The sequence below is a fragment of the Petromyzon marinus genome, chromosome 57, assembly GCF_048934315.1.
Source record: "Petromyzon marinus isolate PM22_M1 ecotype Great Lakes invasive population chromosome 57, UKy_Petmar_22M1.pri1.0, whole genome shotgun sequence".
In the NCBI taxonomy this organism is placed as follows: Eukaryota; Metazoa; Chordata; class Hyperoartia; order Petromyzontiformes; family Petromyzontidae; genus Petromyzon; species Petromyzon marinus.
This window is the reverse complement of record NC_133723.1, coordinates 3373538-3394882: the sequence shown is the minus strand read 5'-3', so window position 1 is coordinate 3394882 and position 21345 is coordinate 3373538. Positions and strand designations below refer to the sequence as shown.

General features: G+C 51.4%; 1 protein-coding gene across 2 annotated transcripts in view; it reads left to right on the top strand.

Moving 5' to 3' along the window:
- NARS1 (asparaginyl-tRNA synthetase 1) overlaps positions 1 to 12739 on the top strand; it is a 34036-nt gene extending 21297 nt beyond the window's left edge. The window contains exons 9-16 of one of the 2 annotated variants that reach the window (XR_012929713.1): positions 275 to 496; positions 1413 to 1612; positions 2781 to 2916; positions 5430 to 5543; positions 5889 to 6020; positions 8613 to 8744; positions 10067 to 12342; positions 12380 to 12739. Coding sequence is in view for 1 of the 2 variants with exons in the window: in XM_076052680.1 (XP_075908795.1) it covers positions 275 to 496; positions 1413 to 1612; positions 2781 to 2916; positions 5430 to 5543; positions 5889 to 6020; positions 8613 to 8744; positions 10067 to 10198 (1068 nt within the window). In the remaining variant the exon portion in view is untranslated. Of the gene's footprint in view, positions 1 to 274; positions 497 to 1412; positions 1613 to 2780; positions 2917 to 5429; positions 5544 to 5888; positions 6021 to 8612; positions 8745 to 10066 lie in introns of both variants that reach the window. The other variant, XM_076052680.1, reaches the window with a different exon arrangement.
- Positions 12740 to 21345: the final 8606 nt, after the last annotated feature.

Sequence of the window (21345 nt, the reverse complement as noted above, 5' to 3'; positions counted from 1 at the left end):
AACACAGTGGGGGGGGGGGTGGGGGGGACACTGGGGGTGGGGGTTGGGGCACTGGGGGGGGGGGACACGGGGGGGGTGGGGGGGGACACTGGGGGGGTGGGGGGTGGGCCGGGGAACTGGGGGTCAGGGGGCGGGTGGACCCAGCATCGCTCCTACAAGGCTTCACAGAGCAGTCTGCATTCACCACACACCACGTGATTCGTCCGCCCACTGTCCTTCCTGTCCCCCCTTGCCCGCCCACCGCCCCCCCCCCCCCCTTGCCCACCGCCCCCAGGCCCCCGGCGGGCACGAGCTAATCTGTGACTTCTGGGAGCTGGTGGGCGCCGCGCCGGCGGGCGGTGCCGACAACCTCCTCAACGAGGAGTCGAGCGTGGAGGTGCAGCTGGACCACCGTCACATGCTGCTGCGCGGCGAGACGCTGGCGCGGGTGCTGCGCGTGCGCTCCGCCGTCGTGCAGTGCTTCCGCGACCACTACTTCAGCCGCGGGTACCACGAGGTATGTCTCCGTGGCAACGGGCGGCGGCGCTCGCTCGCTCGCTCGCACGAAGACAAAGATCCCTCGCCCCACTGTATAGCCTTCACAGACTGTCGGGGCAAGTGCTGTTAGCGAGCACCACACACGCGCACACCCGGGTCTCCACCACACCCGGGTCTCCACCACAAAAGGCAAAGATCCCCCGTGTAGCCTTAACAGACTGTCGGGGCAAGTGCTGTTAGCGAGCACCTATGAAGGCCACACACACACACACCCAACAACAACAACCGCCATTCGCCACAAAGTGGCGGTGACGTCACCACGACGCTTGTGCCAGGCTATGTGCACCCTGAGGCCACGTGAAGTGTCGAAGCGCCCGCTGGCAGGAGGTCACGGGGCAGACCCAGGTGCCACGGGTCGACTGACTGAGATGACTGGCTGATGCACCATCTGTGCCCCCTACTGTGCCAACCCGCTGTGCTTTAGCCACCCGGCGCTCCGCTCGTTGTTGTGAGCGTCGCTTCTCCGCCCTCCGTTGTTGTTGGAAGGCGACTACCTCCAACTGCCCAGTAGCAGCGTCCTTCACGAGCCTCCTCCACAGAGGCCGATCTTGACACCGCTGGTACCAGTCATCGGCAAGTCCACTCAGCTCCACGTCCTCCTGTACCACATCACTCCATCTCTTCTCTAGCCCGTGCCGCGCCCGCTTAGCCCCCTCAATCCGGCCAAACAAAAGCTGTTTAGGCATGCGGTGGCTGGGCATGCACACACACACAGACACACACACAGACACACACACAGACACACACAGACACACACACACAGACACGCGCGTGTCTCCACTGCAAGACAAAGGCAAAGATCCCCCCACCCCTCGTACAGCCTCAACAGACTGCCGGGGCAAGAGTAGCGGCAGCGTCCTTGCGTTGCGCCGCAGGTGACGCCGCCGACGCTGGTGCAGACGCAGGTGGAGGGGGGCTCCACGCTGTTCCGCCTCGACTACTTTGGGGAGGAGGCCTTCCTCACGCAGTCCTCGCAGCTCTACCTGGAGACGTGCATCCCCGCACTGGGGGACGTCTTCTGCGTGTCGCAGTCGTACCGGGCCGAGCAGTCCCGCACGCGGCGCCACCTCGCCGAGTACGGACTCGCTCGCTCACTCGCTCGCTCGCTCGCTCGCTCACTCGCTCGCTCACTCGCTCGCTCACTCACTCACTCGCTGACTCACTGGCCCTCACCACGCTCACTCGCTCGCTCACTCACTCACTCGCTCGCTCTCACCACGCTCACGCGCTGACTCACTCACTCTCACCGCAGGGGCTCGCTCACTCGCTCACTCACTCGCTTGCTCACTCACTCGCTCGCTCGCTCACTCACTCATTCACTCTCACCACGCTCACGCGCTGACTCACTCACCCTCACCACAGGGACTCGCTCACTCGCTCTCAACGTCGCTCACTCGATCGCTCACTGGCTCGCTCGCTCGCTCACTCACTCGTTCACTCACTCGCTAACTAACTCACTCTCACCGCAGGGACTCGCTCGCTCACTCATTCGCTCACTCACTCACTCGCTCGCTCGCTCTCACCACACTCACTCGCTCACTCACTCGCTCACTCACTCACTCACTCATTCGCTCACTCGCTCACTCACTCGCTCACTCGCTCACTCACTCTCACTGCAGGGACTCGCTCACTCGCTCACTCGCTCGCTCACTCATTCGCTCTCACCACGCTCACTCGCTGACTCACTCACTCTCACCGCAGGGACTCGCTCACTCGCTCACTCATTCACTCGCTCACTCGCTCGCTCATTCGCTCGCTCGTTCACTCGCTCTCTCACTCGCTCACTCATTCACTCACTCGCTCATTCACTCGCTCACTCACTCGCTCGCTCGCTCGCTCACTCGCTCGCTCACTCGCTCGCTCGCTCACTCGCTCACTCATTCGCTCTCACCACGGGGACTCGCACAATCACCGAGGGGACACTCGCCACGGAGTCTCGCTCACCACGGACTCGTTGTGGCTGCGTGCGGAGCGGCGGGGCATCGGCCAGCGCGCGCCGCGCTACCAACCCAGCAGCCCGAGTTCGAATCCCGCTCGCGACCAAGCACCGGTGACGAACATTCTAACCGATCGCGGACCTCCCCTAGCTCCGCTCGGCCTCAAGCGAGCACCCGGTGCGGCGCCGCTCCTCGCCACCAACGGCGCTGACCCCCGTGGCCTGCCCGAGGCCACGCGGGGCCTCCCGTGTCTTGCGTCCTCGTGGGTTTGACGGCCGCCACCGCGTGCGCTGCGTGCCGGGCTAGGTACACGCACGTGGAGGCGGAGTGCCCTTTCATCACGTTCGAGGAGCTGCTGCAGCGTGTGGAGGACCTGGTGTGTGACGTGGTGGAGCGTGCCCTGAGCTCGCCGCTAGCCGGTCAGCTGCTCGAAGTCAACCCGGTGAGTGGCCCCACCCCCCATCCCGCACCCCCCACCCCGCACCCCCCGCGCCCCCCCCCCCATTCCGCACCCCCCACCCTAAAACCCTCCCACCCCCCCTGCCCCGCCCCCCCCACCCCCCCCAGCTCCCCAACCCTCTGAGTCGTCCTCTCTCTCTCTGAGTCGCCCTCTCTCTCTCACTCTGAGATGCCCTTTCTCTCTCTCTGAGTCGTCCTCTCTCTCTCACTCTGAGTCGCCCTCTCTCTCTCTCTGAGTCGTCCTCTCTCTCTGAGTCGCCCTCTCTATCTGAGTCGTCCTCTCTCGCTCTCTGAGTCGTCCTCTCTCTCTCTCTGAGTCGTCCTCTCTCTCTCTGAGTCGTCCTCTCTCTCTGAGTCATCCTCTCTCTCTCTGAGTCGTCCTCTCTCTCTCAGAGTCGTCCTCTCTCTCTGAGTCGTCCTCTCTCTCTGAGTCGCCCTCTCTATCTGAGTCGTCCTCTCTCGCTCTCTGAGTTGTCCTCTCTCTCTCTCTGAGTCGTCCTCTCTCTCTCTGAGTCGTCCTCTCTCTCTGAGTCATCCTCTCTCTCTCTGAGTCGTCCTCTCTCTCTCAGAGTCGTCCTCTCTGTCTCTGAGTCGTCCTCTCTCTGAGTCATCCTCTCTCTCTGAGTCGTCCTCTCTCTCTGAGTCGTTCTCTCTCTCTCTGAGTCGTCCTCTCTCTGAGTCGTCCTCTATCTGAGTCGTCATCTCTCTGAGTCGTCCTCTCTCTCTCTGAGTCGTCCTCTCTCTCTGAGTCGTCCTCTCTCTCTGAGTCGTCCTCTCTCTCTCTGAGTCGTCCTCTCTCTCTGAGTCGCCCTCTCTCTCTGAGTCGCCCTCTCTCTGAGTCGTCCTCTCTCTCTGAGTCGTCCTCTCTCTCTGAGTCGTCCTCTCTCTCTGAGTCGTCCTCTCTCTTAGTCGTCCTCTCTCTCTCTGAGTCGTCCTGTCTCTCTCTCTGAGTCGTCCTCTCTCTGAGTCGTCCTCTCTCTCTGAGTCGTCCTCTCTCTCTGAGTCGTCCTCTCTCTCTCTGAGTCGTCCTCTCTCTCTGAGTCATCCTCTCTCTCTCTGAGTCATCCTCTCTCTCTCCGAGTCGTCCTCTCTCTCTCTCCGAGTCGTCCTCTCTCTCTGAGTCGTCCTCTCTCTGAGTCGTCCTCTCTCTCTCTGAGTCGTCCTCGCTCTCTCTGAGTCGTCCTCTCTCTGAGTCGTCCTCTCTCTATCTGAGTCGTCCTCTCTCTCTCTGAGTCGTCCTCTCTCTCTGAGTCGTCCTCTCTCTCTGAGTCGTCCTCTCTCTCTCTCTCTCTGAGTCGTCCTCTCTCTGAGTCGTCCTCTCTCTCTGAGTCATCCTCTCTCTCTAAGTCATCCTCTCTCTCTGAGTCGTCCTCTCTCCCTGAGTCGTCTTCTCTCTCTGAGTCGTCCTCTCTCTCTCTGAGTCGTCCTCTCTCTCTGAGTCGTCCTCTCTCTCTCTGAGTCGTCCTCTCTCTCTGAGTCGTCCTCTCTCTCTCTCTGAGTCGTCCTCTCTCTCTCTGAGTCGTCCTCTTTCTCTGAGTCGTCCTCTCTCTCTCTCTGAGTCGTCCTCTCTCTCTGAGTCGTCCTCTCTCTCTGAGTCGCCCTCTCTATCTGAGTCGTCCTCTCTCTGAGTCGTCCTCTCTCTCTGAGTCGCCCTCTCACTCTCTGAGTCGTCCTCTCTCTCTCTGAGTCGTCCTCTCTCTCTGAGTCGTCCTCTCTCTCTCTGAGTCGTCCTCTCTCTCTCTGAGTCGTCCTCTCTCTCTCTCTCTCTGAGTCGTCCTCTCTCTCTCTGAGTCGTCCTCTCTCTCTGAGTCTCTCTCTCTCTCTGAGTCGTCCTCTCTCTCTCTGAGTCATCCTCTCTCTCTGAGTCGTCCTCTCTCTCTCTCTCTGAGTCGTCCTCTCTCTCTCTGAGTCGTCCTCTCTCTGAGTCGTCCTCTCTCTGAGTCGTCCTCTCTCTCTGAGTCGTCCTCTCTCTCTGAGTCGTCCTCTCTCTCTGAGTCGCCCTCTCTCTCTCTGAGTCGCCCTCTCTCTCTGAGTCATCCTCTCTCTCTCTCTCTGAGTCGCCCTCTCTCTCTCTGAGTCGCCCTCTCTCTCCGAGTCGTCCTCTCTCTCTCTCTGAGTCGCCCTCTCTCTCTCTGAGTCGCCCTCTCTCTCTCGGAGTCGTCCTCTCTCTCTCTGAGTCGTCCTCTCTCTCTCTCTGAGTCGTCCTCTCTCTCTCTGAGTCGTCCTCTCTCTCTGAGTCGCCCTCTCTCTCTGAGTCGCCCTCTCTCTCTCTGAGTCGCCCTCTCTCTCTGAGTCGTCCTCTCTCTCTCTGAGTCGCCCTCTCTCTCTCTGAGTCGCCCTCTCTCTCTGAGTCGTCCTCTCTCTCTCTCTGAGTCGCCCTCTCTCTCTCTCTGAGTCGTCCTCTCTCTCTGAGTCGTCCTCTCTCTCTCTGAGTCGTCCTCTCTCTCTCTCTGAGTCGTCCTCGCTCTCCGCGCCGTGCTCTCTCCGCTGCTGCAGGGCTTTGTCGCACCCAAGAGGCCGTTCCGGCGCATGGACTACACGGACGCCATCGTGTGGCTACGCGAGCACAACATAACCAAGGAGGATGGCACCTTTTATGAGTTCGGGGAGGTGAGGCCTCGCTCGCCCACACGCTCACCCACGCGCTTGCTCGCCCCCGTGCTCACCCACATGCTCGCTCGCCCCCACGCTCACCCACACGCTCACCCCCACACTCACTCGCCCACACCCTCACCCATGCGCTCGCTCACCCCCACGCTCACCCACACTCTCGCTCACCCCCACGCTCGCTCACCCCCTCTCTCTCCCCCCATACTCGCTCGCCCCCTCCCTCTCCCCCATGCTCGCTCGCCCCCACGGTGTCGCGTGTTGACGAGTTGAAGCGAGCGAGAAGCTCCACGTCGTAGCAGCCCTGCAGCCTACTTGCTGCGCTGCTGCCTTTGTCTCTCTCCGCAGGACATCCCCGAGGCCCCGGAGCGGCTGATGACGGACGCCATCGGCGAGCCCATCCTGCTCTGCCGCTTCCCGGCCGAGATCAAATCCTTCTACATGCAGCGCTGTGCTGACGACCCGCGGCTCACCGAGTCGGTGCGTACACTCACTCGCCCACACGCTCACCCACACGCTCACTCGCCCACACGCTCACCCGCTCGCTCACCCGCTCACTCACCCACACGCTCACACACTCACTCGCCCACACACTCACCCGCTCGCTCGCCCACACGCTCACCCGCTCGCTCGCCCACACGCTCACACACTCACTCGCCCACACGCTCACCCACTCACTCGCCCACACGCTCGCCCACACGCTCACCCGCTCGCTCACCCGCTCACTCACCCACACGCTCACACACTCACTCGCCCACACGCTCACCCGCTCGCTCGCCCACACGCTCACCCGCTCGCTCGCCCACACGCTCACACACTCACTCGCCCACACGCTCACCCACTCACTCGCCCACACGCTCGCCCACACGCTCACCCGCTCGCTCACCCGCTCACTCGCCCACACGCTCACACACTCACTCGCCCACACGCTCACCCGCTCGCTCGCCCACACGCTCACACACTCACTCGCCCACACGCTCACCCACTCACTCGCCCACACGCTCACACACTCACTCGCCCGCACGCTCACCCGCTCGCTCACCCGCTCACTCGCCCACACGCTCACACACTCACTTGCCCGCACACTTACCCACTCACTCGCCCACACGCTCACGCACTCACTCGCCCGCTCGCTCACCCGCTCACTCGCCCACACGCTCACCCACTCACTTGCCCGCACACTCACCCGCTCGCTCACCCGCTCACTCGCCCACACGCTCACCCGCTCACTCGCCCACACGCTCACACACTCACTCGCCCACACGCTCACCCGCTCACTCGCCCACACGCTCACACACTCACTCGCCCGCTCGCTCACCCGCTCACTCGCCCACACGCTCACCCGCTCACTCGCCCACACGCTCACTCGCCCACACGCTCACACACTCACTTGCCCGCACACTCGCCCACACGCTCACACACTTACTCGCCCGCACACTCACCCACTCGCACACCCGCTCGCTCGCTCACTCGCTCATTCACTCGCCTGCACACTCACTTGTCCGCACACTCACTCGCTCGCTCACCCGCTCGCTCACTTGCCCGCACACTCACTCGCTCACTCGCTCAATCACCTGCACACTCACTTGCACACTCACCAGCTCGCTCACTCGCTCACTCGCCTGCACACTCACGCACTCACTCGCTGACTCGCTTGCACACTCACACAGCCATCTTTGTCTGGGCGTGTGTGTGTCTGTGAGTGTACACGCGTCTGTGTGTGTCTGTGAGTGTACACACGTGTCTGTGTGTGTCTGTGAGTGTACACGTGTCTGTGTGTGTCTGTTAGTGCACACGTGTCTGTGTGTGTCTGTGAGTGTACACACGTGTCTGTGTGTGTCTGTGAGTGTACACACGTGTCTGTGTGTATCTGTTAGTGCACACGTGTCTGTGTGTGTCTGAGTGTACACACACGTGTTTGTGTATGTCTGAGTGTACACACGTGTTTGTGTGTGTCTGTGTGTGTACACACGTGTCTGTGTGTGTCTGTGTGTGTACACACGTGTCTGTGTGTGTCTGAGTGTACACACACGTGTTTGTGTGTGTCTGTGAGTGTACACGCGTCTGTGTGTGTCTGTGAGTGTACACACGTGTCTGTGTGTCTGAGTGTACACGCGTCTGTGTGTGTCTGTTAGTGCACACATGTCTGTGTGTGTTTGTGAGTGTACACACGTGTCTGTGTGTGTTTGTGAGTGTACACACGTGTCTGTGTGTGTCTGTGAGTGTACATGTGTCTGTCTGTGAGTGTACATGTGTCTGTGTGTGTCTGAGTGCACACGCGTGTCTGTGTGTGTCTTGTGTGTACACACGCGTGTCTGTGAGTGCACACGCGTGTCTGTGTGTGTCTGTGTGTACACACACGTGTCTGTGTGTGTCTGTGAGTGTACACACGTGTCTGTGTGTGTCTGTGAGTGTACACACGTGTCTGTGTGTGTCTGTGAGTGTACATGTGTCTGTGTGTGTCTGAGTGCACATGCGTGTCTGTGTGTGTCTGAGTGCACGCATGTGTCTGTGTGTGTCTGAGTGTACACGTGTCTGTGTGTGTCTGTGAGTGTCCACACGTCTCTGTGTGTGTCTGTGAGTGTACACACGTGTCTGTGTGTGTCTGTGAGTGTACACACACGTGTCTGTGTGTGTCTGCGAGTGCACACACGTGTCTGTGTGTGCCTGCGAGTGCACACACGTGTCTGTGTGTGTGTCTGTGAGTGTACACACGTGTCTGTGTGTGTCTGTGAGTGTACACACGTGTCTGTGTGTGTCTGTGAGTGCACACACGTGTCTGTGTGTGTCTGTGTGTACACACGCGTGTCTGTGAGTGCACACGCGTGTCTGTGTGTGTCTGTGTGTACACACACGTGTCTGTGTGTGTCTGTGAGTGTACACACGTGTCTGTGTATGTCTGTGAGTGTACACACACGTGTCTGTGTGTGTCTGTGAGTGCACACACGTGTCTGTGTGTGTCTGTGAGTGTACACACGTGTCTGTGTGTGTCTGAGTGCACACACGTGTCTGTGTGTCTGTGAGTGTACACACGTGTCAAGGCTACTCGGGGGACCTTTCTCTTTCTGCCAGGTGGACGTGCTGATGCCCAACGTGGGTGAGATTGTGGGGGGGTCGATGCGTATTTGGGACCACGAGGAGCTCCTGGAAGGCTACAAGCGTGAGGGCATCGACCCCACGCCCTACTACTGGTACACGGACCAGGTGAGCGGGGTCCCACCATTTGTTGTTGTGTGTTGTTGCCCATACAGGGACTCCTCTACTTACGAATGAGTTAGGTTTCCGGAGGTCTGTTCGTAAGTCCAACTTTACTCCTGTCGATCCCAAAACATGTTGTACAGCGTGTACACTAAACACGGGGAATGGCTTTAAAGGTTGTATAATCTCCTGCAGATGTAGATGCCACTGGTTCTTCATGTTCTGTAGATGTAGATGCCACTGGTTCTTCACATTCTGTAGATGTAGATGCCACTGGTTCTTCACGTTCTGTAGATGTAGATGCCACTGGTTCTTCATGTTATGCAGATGTTGATCCCACTGGTTCTTCACGTTCTGCAGATGTAGATGCCACTGGTTCTTCACGTTCTGTAGATGTAGATGCCACTGGTTCTTCACGTTCTGTAGATGTAGATGCCACTGGTTCTTCACGTTCTGTAGATGTAGATGCCACTGTTCTTCACGTTCTGCAGATGCCACCACCGCCATCTATTGCGCGGTGGTTGACCTAACGATTCTCAGTCTGAACATTCAACTGAACGTACGGACAGCTTTGTTCGTATCTCTGTAAAGTTCTTAAGTCGAATGTTCTTAAGTAGCGGGAGTCACGTGTCCTGGGACATCTGTGGAAAAGAGCTTGAAAGCTCATCGGATTTCTCCTCCAGTCTAAATTCAGATATTGGTTCCCGGTTCCCTTGACTCCGGCCTCCTGGCGTGTGCGCCGAGGTCGGACCTCCTGGCAGAGCCGGGGGGCACGACTCCTCATCGACATCCACCCACGGATCGGAGGGAGGGAATTTCACGACCACGTGTGTGTGTGTACGTTGAGCTGCGTTCGCATCCTACGTAGCCAACCGTGCCGATCGGAGGTGCCGGGGGAGGGACAACAAGCCTGACACGAAAATCGGTGGGAAAGAAAGGAGTTTGTCGATTTGGGTTGAAAAGATCCGGCGCTGCAGCTGCAGCGCCGGATCACAGCGGGCAGACCACGTGGAGCGGTGCGGCCACCGCCGCTACCGCCACCACCACCACCGCGCCACCACCACCGCCACCATCACGACCGCCACCACCACCACCGCAAACGCCAGCACCACCACTGCATGACCACCACCACCGCCGCCACCACCGCTACCACCACGCCACCACCGCCACCACCACTGCATGACGACCGCCACCACCACCACCGCCGCCACCACCGCCACCGCTACTGCCACCACCGCTACCACCGCCACGACCGCCGCCACCACCACCACCGCCGCGGCCACCACCGCTACCGGGCACTTGAGGTGATCTCCGAATTTGTGTTGCAGCGCAAGTACGGCTCGTGCCCCCACGGCGGCTATGGCCTGGGCCTGGAGCGCTTCCTCACGTGGATCCTGAACCGGCACCACATCCGTGACGTGTGCCTCTACCCGCGCTTCATCCAGCGCTGCAAGCCCTGAGCTCAGGGCCGGCCCTGAGCTCAGGGCCGGCCCTGGCGGCGTCGCCACGGCGACCGTGGTGGCAGGGCGGCGCGACAAGTCAATAATGAACACGGTGATTTAGAGGGTAACGGCGTCGCATATCCCACCTCTCGCCAGGACGATGAGGTTGTAGGCGGGGACACGTGGTTAAGTTCAGATGTGTGTGCGGTGCGTGTGTGCGGTGCGTGCGTGCGGTGCGTGTGTGTGTGTGGTGCGTGCGTGTGTGCGGTGCGTGGTGCGTGTGTGCGGTGCGTGCGTGCGGTGTGTGGTGTGTGCGGTGCGTGTGTGTGTGGTGCGAGTGTGTGTGTCTTGTGTGTGTGGTGCGTGCGTGTGTGTGGTGCGTGTGTGCGGTGCGTGCGTGCGGTGTGTGTGGTGCGTGCGTGTGTGTGGTGCGAGTGTGTGTGGTGCGTGTGTGTGGTGCGTGCGTGTGGTGTGTGTGGTGCGTGTGTGTGGTGCGTGTGTGTGGTGCGTGTGTGTGGTGTGTGCGTGCGGTGTGTGTGGTGCGTGCGTGTGTGTGGTGCGAGTGTGTGTGGTGCGTGTGTGTGGTGTGTGCGTGCGGTGTGTGTGGTGCGTGCGTGTGTGTGGTGCGAGTGTGTGTGGTGCGTGTTTGTGGTGCGTGCGTGCGGTATGCGGTGCGTGTGTAGTGTAGACATCCTCTCCAGTGTGTAAGCGTGATGGTTCACACACGGCGTGTGCCCAGGGCTAGGCTGCTACTGACGTGCGGGTTTCGGTGGTGGTGGGGGGGAACCGCTCGGCCGTGGCTCGAGGAGCCGAGCTGGCGGGAACACCGCTCGCTCGCTCGCTCTCCGTGCTAAAAAACGAACGTCCGTAGGACGTAGCCATTCGACAGCGCGTCAAGCGCAGCTGCTGCACTGTGGGCCGGGGTGCGGGAGGCGGAGGGGCGGTTGACTTAGTCGGCGGTGCTGGGGGGGGGGGGGTCGGATACGCGACATTGTACTGTACCGCGGGTTCAATCCACGTGCGTCTTCGGGTTGATTCCTTAATTTGCGACGGCGCCTGTAGAGTAGCCGTGATGCTGTGTGACCACGCCGCGTGTGTCTGCTATCGTTGAACTTCTTTCGCGCCGTACGTAGCCAATCGGAGAAAATGAGTTTGTCGTACCGGATGATTTTACAAGTGGCATCACGGCTCCCCCCCGTGGGCTTCCTAGTATCGGAAGGGAAGAGCGTTCCGGACGGCTGCAGCAGCAGCATCTGAAAGCGCCGCGCGATCCGGTGACCACCGTCTCTGTGTGTTCGACGGTCAGCCAAAGGCCGCTGCCGCGAAGTCACGTGACCTCGCTGGTGAAGAAAATTGGGCGGCGGCGGCGGCGATGGCAAGCCATGAGTCTCCACGACCTCGCAGCGGGAAGGCATGGCCTGGGTTCGATTCCTGACCCGGGCGCTTTTTTTCCGCGCGCACGCGCGTGTGTGTGTGTGTGGAGTTTGGATTCCCTCCCTCCCACCACCCTGTTCCGCATGGGTTTCCCTCCAGGTTCATGTCCTCCCGCAGGTGAAACAAACGCCACGCACAGACAACAGACAGAATCCTTACGGGAGTTACTTTTACAGATGTCAAACATCCCAATTCTGAAAATGTACCTGCAGATGACTCAATTGGGGTCGCACGCACAGCAGAAAACATCACCCCCACTACTGCGCGAAAACTTAACGGGCCCCCCCTGAAAGAGAGCCTTGAGACTCGTGAATAAACCCTCGTGAATAAAAACCGGGCCCTCTACGGCACTGATTTGATGGTCTCAGCCTGATCACCAATCATCCACAGAGGGAGACCCACCCATAGACTCAGAGACCCATAGACTCACAGAGAAATCCATAGACTCAGACACCCATAGACTCAGAGACCCATAGACTTGCAGAGAAATCCATAGACTCACACAGAGACCCATAGATTCAGAGAGACCCATAGACTCACACAGACACCCATGGACTCAGAGACCCATATACTCAGAGAGAGACCCATAGATTCAGAGAGACCCATACACTCAGACACCCATAGACTCAGACACCCATAGACTCGCAGAGAAATCCATAGACTCACAGAGAGACCCATAGATTCAGAGAGACCCATCGACTCACACAGAGACCCATAGATTCAGAGAGGCCCATCGACTCACACAGAGACCCATAGACTCTAGAGACCCATCGACTCACACAGAGACCCATAGACTCAGAGACCCATAGACTCACACAGAGACCCATAGACTCACACAGGCAGCAATATACTCGCTTAAAAGACCCATGGGGGGGGGGGGGATATTTTACTTTAGACGGTGATCGCCGAGTCGACTTTGTCGATTTGCAGCCCGCGACGGGAGGGAATAAATAAAATCGATGCCCTCGGGACGATTCGGAGGGGGGTTGAGCACCCAGGGTTGTTGGGTTTGGTCTCGTGTCACGTTCATGATCATCGTCAATTGTCACGTGCATGCGCGCGCGCGCGATTCCTCTGTTCACAGGTTCATTGCGAATAAAAGTGTTGACTGAAGGTGGCAACGATGATGGGGATGGCCGGCGACTCGGGCCCGCATCTTTTTTTTTAGTTTTTTTTTTGCCCGAAACGGGCGCAGCACCCACACGTGGTCAGGAGATGGCAACAAGTGCATAGGCAAAGGTCCCCCGTGTAGCCTCGAACAGACCGTGGGGGCAAGTGGTGGTGGCGAGCAGCGCCTAAGCAGGCCGGCTCGGCACACGACTGGGCGGTAGGGTGATGATTTTTTTAACAAAGGGGCCGTCCATAAATGACGTCACGCGATTTTGAACGATTTTGACCCCCCCCTCAAGTATGACGTCACAAAGCTCTACTCCTCCCCCCAAAAAAAACATTTCCATTTTGAAACTAAAACATGCTTCAAATCGCTTTAAAATATTGTCATTGTAGTGCGTATTTAATGTGGAGCTGCACTCTGATGTTGTAGGAGTGTTGTTATAACACATTTAGTGTTGCTGTAACTATTCTATATTTATTTAAAGTTGCGCATTTTGATGTGACGTCACATTTCTCAAACTACCCCCCCCCCCTCGTCACATGTCTGACCCCACCCCAGGTGCGTGACGTCATTTATGGACGGCCCCACACCGCACCGGGTACACATTTGAGGCTGAGTTGAAGTTCATACAGTACATACCACTAAAACACTACTGTAGTAATAATACCCTATGGGAAGTTCATACAGTATATACCACTATAACACTACTGTAATAATACCGTATGGGAAGTTCATGCAGTACATACAACTATAACTACTGTAGTAATAATACCCTATGGGAAGTTCATACAGTACATACAACTATAACACTACTGTAGTAACAATACCCTATGGGAAGTTCATGCAGTACATACAACTATAACACTACTGTAGTAACAATACCCTATGGGAAGTTCATGCAGTACATACCACTATAACACTACTGTAGTAATAATACCCTATGGGAAGTTCATACAGTACATACCACTATAACTACTGTAGTAACAATATACTATGGGAAGTTCATACAGTACATACAACTATAACGCTAATGTAGTAATATCCTATGGGAAGTTAATACAGTACATACAACTATAACTGTAGTAATAATACCCTATGGGAAGTGCATACAGTACATACCACTATAACACTACTGTAGTAATAATATCCTATGGGAAGTTAATACAGTGCATACAACTATAACACTACTGTAGTAATAATATCATATGGGAAGTTCATACAGTACATACAACTATAACACTACTGTAGTAACAATACCCTATGGGAAGTTCATACAGTACATACAACTATAACACTACTGTAGTAACAATACCCTATGGGAAGTTCATGCAGTGTATACCACTATAACACTACTGTAGTAATAATACCCTATGGGAAGTTCATACAGTACACAACTATAACTACTCTAGTAACATTACCCTATGGGAAGTTCATACAGTACATACAACTATAACACTACTGTAGTAATACCCTATGGGAAGTTCATACAGTAGATACCACTATGACACTACTGTAGTAATAATACCCTATGGGAAGTTCATACAGTACATACAACTATAACACTACTGTAGTAATAATACCCTATGGGAAGTTCATACAGTACATACCACTATAACTACTGTAGTAACAATATACTATGGGAAGTTCATACAGTACATACAACTATAACGCTACTGTAGTAATATCCTATGGGAAGTTAATACAGTACATACAACTATAACTGTAGTAATAATACCCTATGGGAAGTGCATACAGTACATACCACTATAACACTACTGTAGTAATAATATCCTATGGGAAGTTAATACAGTGCATACAACTATAACACTACTGTAGTAATAATATATGGGAAGTTCATACAGTACATACAACTATAACACTACTGTAGTAATAATACCCTATGGGAAGTTCATACAGTACATAAAACTATAACACTACTGTAGTAACAATACCCTATGGGAAGTTCATACAGTACATACAACTATAACACTACTGTAGTAATAATATCCTAAGGGAAGTTCATACAGTACATAAAACTATAACACTACTGTAATAATAATACCCTATGGGAAGTTCATACAGTACATACCACTATAACACTACTGTAGTAATAATACCCTATGGGAAGTTCATACAGTACACAACTATAACTACTCTAGTAACATTACCCTATGGGAAGTTCATACAGTACATACAACTATAACAATACTGTAGTAATACCCTATGGGAAGTTCATACAGTACATACCACTATAACACTACTGTAGTAATAATACCCTATGGGAAGTTCATACAGTACATACAACTATAACACTACTATAGTAATAATACCCTATGGGAAGTTCATACAGTATATACCACTATAACACTACTGTAGTAATAATACCCTATGGGAAGTTCATACAGTATATACAACTATAACTACTGTAGTAATAATATCCTATGGGAAGATCATACAGTACATACAACTATAACACTACTGTAGTAACAATATCCTATGGGAAGTTCATACAGTAGATACCACTATAACACTACTGTAGTAATAATATCCTATGGTAAGTTCATACAGTACATACAACTATAACTACTGTAGTAATAATACCCTATGGGAAGTTCATACAGTACATACCACTATAACACTACTGTAGTAACTATCCTATGAGAAGTCCATACAGTACATACAACTATAACACTACTGTAGTAATAATACCTTATCGGAAGTTCATACAGTACATACAACTATAACTGCTGTAGTAACAATATCCTATGGGAAGTTCATACAGTACATACAACTATAACTACTGTAGTAACAATATCCTATTGGAAGTTCATACAGTACACAACTATAACTACTGCAGTAACAATATCCTATGGGAAGTTCATACAGTACATACAACTATAACACTACTGTAGTAATAATACCCTATGGGAACATGATACAGTACATACAACTATAACTACTGTAGTAATAATACCCTTTGGGAAGTTCAGACAGTACATACAACTATAACACTACTGTAGTAACTACCCTATGGGAAGTTCATACAGTACATACCACTAACACTACTGTAGTAACAATACCCTATGGGAAGTTCATACAGTACATACAACTATAACACTACTGTAGTAACAATACCCTATGGGAAGTTCATACAGTACATACAACTATAGCACTACTGTAATAATAATACCCTATGGGAAGTTCAGACAGTACATACAACTATAACACTACTGTAGTAACAATATCCTATGGGAAGTTCATACAGTGCATACCACTATAACACTACTGTTGTAATAATACCCTATGGGAAGTTCATACAGTACATACAACTATAACACTACTGTAATAATACCCTATGGGAAGTTCATACAGTACATACCACTATAACACTACTGTAGTAATAATACCCTATGGGAAGTTCATACAGTACATACAACTATAACACTACTGTAGTAATGATACCCTATGGGAAGTTCATACAGTACATACAACTATAACACTACTGTAGTAATAATACCCTATGGGAAGTTCATACAGTACATACAACTATAACACTACTGTAGTAATAATACCTTATCGGAAGTTCATACAGTACATACAACTATAACACTACTGTAGTAATAATACCCTATGGGAAGTTCATACAGTACATACCACTATAACACTACTGGAGTAATAATACCCTATGGGAAGTTCATACAGTACATACAACTATAACACTACTGTAGTAATACCCTATGGGAAGTTCATACAGTAGATACCACTATGACACTACTGTAGTAATAATACCCTATGGGAAGTTCATACAGTACATACAACTATAACACTACTGTAGTAATACCCTATGGGAAGTTCATACAGTAGATACCACTATGACACTACTGTAGTAATAATACCCTATGGGAAGTTCATACAGTACATACAACTATAACACTACTGTAGTAATAATACCCTATGGGAAGTTCATACAGTACATACCACTATAACTACTGTAGTAACAATATACTATGGGAAGTTCATACAGTACATACAACTATAACGCTACTGTAGTAATATCCTATGGGAAGTTAATACAGTACATACAACTATAACTGTAGTAATAATACCCTATGGGAAGTGCATACAGTACATACCACTATAACACTACTGTAGTAATAATATCCTATGGGAAGTTAATACAGTGCATACAACTATAACACTACTGTAGTAATAATATATGGGAAGTTCATACAGTACATACAACTATAACACTACTGTAGTAATAATACCCTATGGGAAGTTCATACAGTACATAAAACTATAACACTACTGTAGTAACAATTCCCTATGGGAAGTTCATACAGTACATACAACTATAACACTACTGTAGTAATAATATCCTAAGGGAAGTTCATACAGTACATAAAACTATAACACTACTGTAATAATAATACCCTATGGGAAGTTCATACAGTACATACCACTATAACACTACTGTAGTAATAATACCCTATGGGAAGTTCATACAGTACACAACTATAACTACTCTAGTAACATTACCCTATGGGAAGTTCATACAGTACATACAACTATAACAATACTGTAGTAATACCCTATGGGAAGTTCATACAGTACATACCACTATAACACTACTGTAGTAATAATACCCTATGGGAAGTTCATACAGTACATACAACTATAACACTACTATAGTAATAATACCCTATGGGAAGTTCATACAGTATATACCACTATAACACTACTGTAGTAATAATACCCTATGGGAAGTTCATACAGTATATACAACTATAACTACTGTAGTAATAATATCCTATGGGAAGATCATACAGTACATACAACTATAACACTACTGTAGTAACAATATCCTATGGGAAGTTCATACAGTAGATACCACTATAACACTACTGTAGTAATAATATCCTATGGTAAGTTCATACAGTACATACAACTATAACTACTGTAGTAATAATACCCTATGGGAAGTTCATACAGTACATACCACTATAACACTACTGTAGTAACTATCCTATGAGAAGTCCATACAGTACATACAACTATAACACTACTGTAGTAATAATACCTTATCGGAAGTTCATACAGTACATACAACTATAACTGCTGTAGTAACAATATCCTATGGGAAGTTCATACAGTACATACAACTATAACTACTGTAGTAACAATATCCTATTGGAAGTTCATACAGTACACAACTATAACTACTGCAGTAACAATATCCTATGGGAAGTTCATACAGTACATACAACTATAACACTACTGTAGTAATAATACCCTATGGGAACATGATACAGTACATACAACTATAACTACTGTAGTAATAATACCCTTTGGGAAGTTCAGACAGTACATACAACTATAACACTACTGTAGTAACTACCCTATGGGAAGTTCATACAGTACATACCACTAACACTACTGTAGTAACAATACCCTATGGGAAGTTCATACAGTACATACAACTATAACACTACTGTAGTAACAATACCCTATGGGAAGTTCATACAGTACATACAACTATAGCACTACTGTAATAATAATACCCTATGGGAAGTTCAGACAGTACATACAACTATAACACTACTGTAGTAACAATATCCTATGGGAAGTTCATACAGTGCATACCACTATAACACTACTGTTGTAATAATACCCTATGGGAAGTTCATACAGTACATACAACTATAACACTACTGTAATAATACCCTATGGGAAGTTCATACAGTACATACCACTATAACACTACTGTAGTAATAATACCCTATGGGAAGTTCATACAGTACATACAACTATAACACTACTGTAGTAATGATACCCTATGGGAAGTTCATACAGTACATACAACTATAACACTACTGTAGTAATAATACCCTATGGGAAGTTCATACAGTACATACAACTATAACACTACTGTAGTAATAATACCTTATCGGAAGTTCATACAGTACATACAACTATAACACTACTGTAGTAATAATACCCTATGGGAAGTTCATACAGTACATACCACTATAACACTACTGGAGTAATAATACCCTATGGGAAGTTCATACAGTACACACAACTATAGCACTACTGTAATAATAATACCCTATGGGAAGTTAATACAGTACATACAACTATAACACTACTGTAGTAATAATACCCTATGGGAAGTTCATACAGTGCATACAACTTTAACACTACTGTAGTAACAATACCCTATGGGAAGTACATACAGTACATACAACTATAACTACTGTAGTAATAATACTCTATGGGAAGTTCATACAGTACATACCACTATAACACTACTGTAATAGCAATCCCCTATGGGAAGTTCAGACAGTACATACCACTATAACACTACTGTAGTAATAATACCCTATGGGAAGTTCATACAGTACATACAACTATAACACTACTGTAATAATAATACCCTATGGGAAGTTCATACAGTACATACAACTATAACACTACTGTAATAATACCCTATGGGAAGTTAATACAGTACATACAACTATAACACTACTGTAGTAACAATACCCTATGGGAAGTTCAGACAGTACATAAAACTATAACACTACTGTAGTAATAATACCCTATGGGAAGTTCATACAGTACATACAACTATAACACTACTGTAATAATAATACCCTATGGGAAGTTCATACAGTACATAAAACTATAACGCCTTTGTCCCAGTGCATGGTAAAGCGACGTCAATACATTGCATTGTTCATCATCAACCAAGGTCAATCCACTGCTGGATGAGGACCACGGCCTGCCCTCTTGCATGGCGTGCGACTCTGAAACCGAGGATTCGAACGTCGTCTCAGCTATGAAATGTTGACTACCTCGCCTGGTTCACAGGAGGTCGTGGGTTCCACCATCACCACGGTGGCTATGAGATGTTGACTACCTCACCTGGTATACAGGAGGTCGTGGGTTCCACCATCACGGTGGCTATGAGATGTTGACTACCTTGCCTGGTCTACAGGAGGTCGTGCGTTCCACCACCATCACCACGGTGGCTATGAGATGTTTACTACCTCGCCTGGTATACAGGAGGTCGTGGGTTCCACCACCACCATCACCACGGTGGCTATGAGATGTTGACTACCTCGGTTGGTGTACAGGAGGTCGTGGGTTCCACCATCACGGTGGCTATGAGATGTTGACTACCTTGCCTGGTCTACAGGAGGTCGTGGGTTTCTCCACCATCATCATGGTGGCTATGAGATGTTGACTACCTCGCCTGGTGTACAGGAGGTCGTGGGTTCCACCATCACCACGGTGGCTATGAGATGTTGACTACCTCGCCTGGTCTACAGGAGGTCGTGGGTTCCATCACCACGGTGGCTATGAGATGTTGACTACCTCGCCTGGTCTGCAGGAGGTCGTGGGTTCCACCACCACCATCACCACGGTGGCTATGAGATGTTGACTACCTCGCCTGGTCTACAGGAGGTCGTGGGTTCCACCATCACCACGGTGGCTATGAGATGTTGACTACCTCGCCTTGTATACAGGAGGTCGTGGGTTCCACCGCCACCATCATCACGGTGGCTATGAGATGTTGACTACCTTGCCTGGTCTACAGGAGGTCGTGGTTTCCACCACCACCATCATCATGGTGGCTATGAGATGTTGACTACCTCGCCTGGTCTACAGGAGGTCGTGGGTTCCACCACCATCATCACGGTGGCTATGAGATGTTGACTACCTCGTCCGGTATACAGGAGGTCGTGGGTTTCACCACCATCACCACGGTGGCTATGAGATGTTGACTACCTCGCCCGGTCTACAGGAGGTCGTGGGTTCCACCACCACCATCACCACGGTGGATATGAGATGTTGACTACCTCGCCTTGTCTACAGAAGGTCGTGGGTTCCACCACCACCACCATCATCACGGTGGCTATGAGATGTTGAACATCTCTCATGGTATACAGGAGGTCGTGGGTTCCACCACCATCATGACGGTGGCTATGAGATGTTGACTACCTCTCCTGGTATACAGGAGGTCGTGGGTTCCACCACCACCATCACCACGGTGGCTATGAGATGTTGACTACCTTGCATGGTCTACAGGAGGTCGTGGGTTCCACCACCACCATCGCCACGGTGGCTATGAGATGCTGACTATATCGCCTGGTACACAGGAGGTCGTGGGTTCCACCATCACCACGGTGGCTATGAGATGTTGACTACCTCGCCTGGTCTACAGGAGGTCGTGGGTTCCACCACCACCATCATCACGGTGGCTATGAGATGTTGACTACCTCTCTTGGTACACAGGAGGTCGTGGGTTACACCACCACCATCACCACGGTGGCTATGAGATGTTGACTACTTTGCCTGGTCTACAGGAGGTCGTGGTTTCCACCACCACCATCACCACGGTGGCTATGAGATGTTGACTACCTCGCCTGATGTACAGGAGGTCGTGGGTTCCACCATCACCACGGTGGCTATGAGATGTTGACTACCTCGCCTGGTCTACAGAAGGTCGTGGGTTCCACCACAACCATCACCACGGTGGCTATGAGATGTTGACTACCTTGCCTGGTCTACAGGAGGTCGTGGTTTCCACCACCACCATCATCACGGTGGCTAT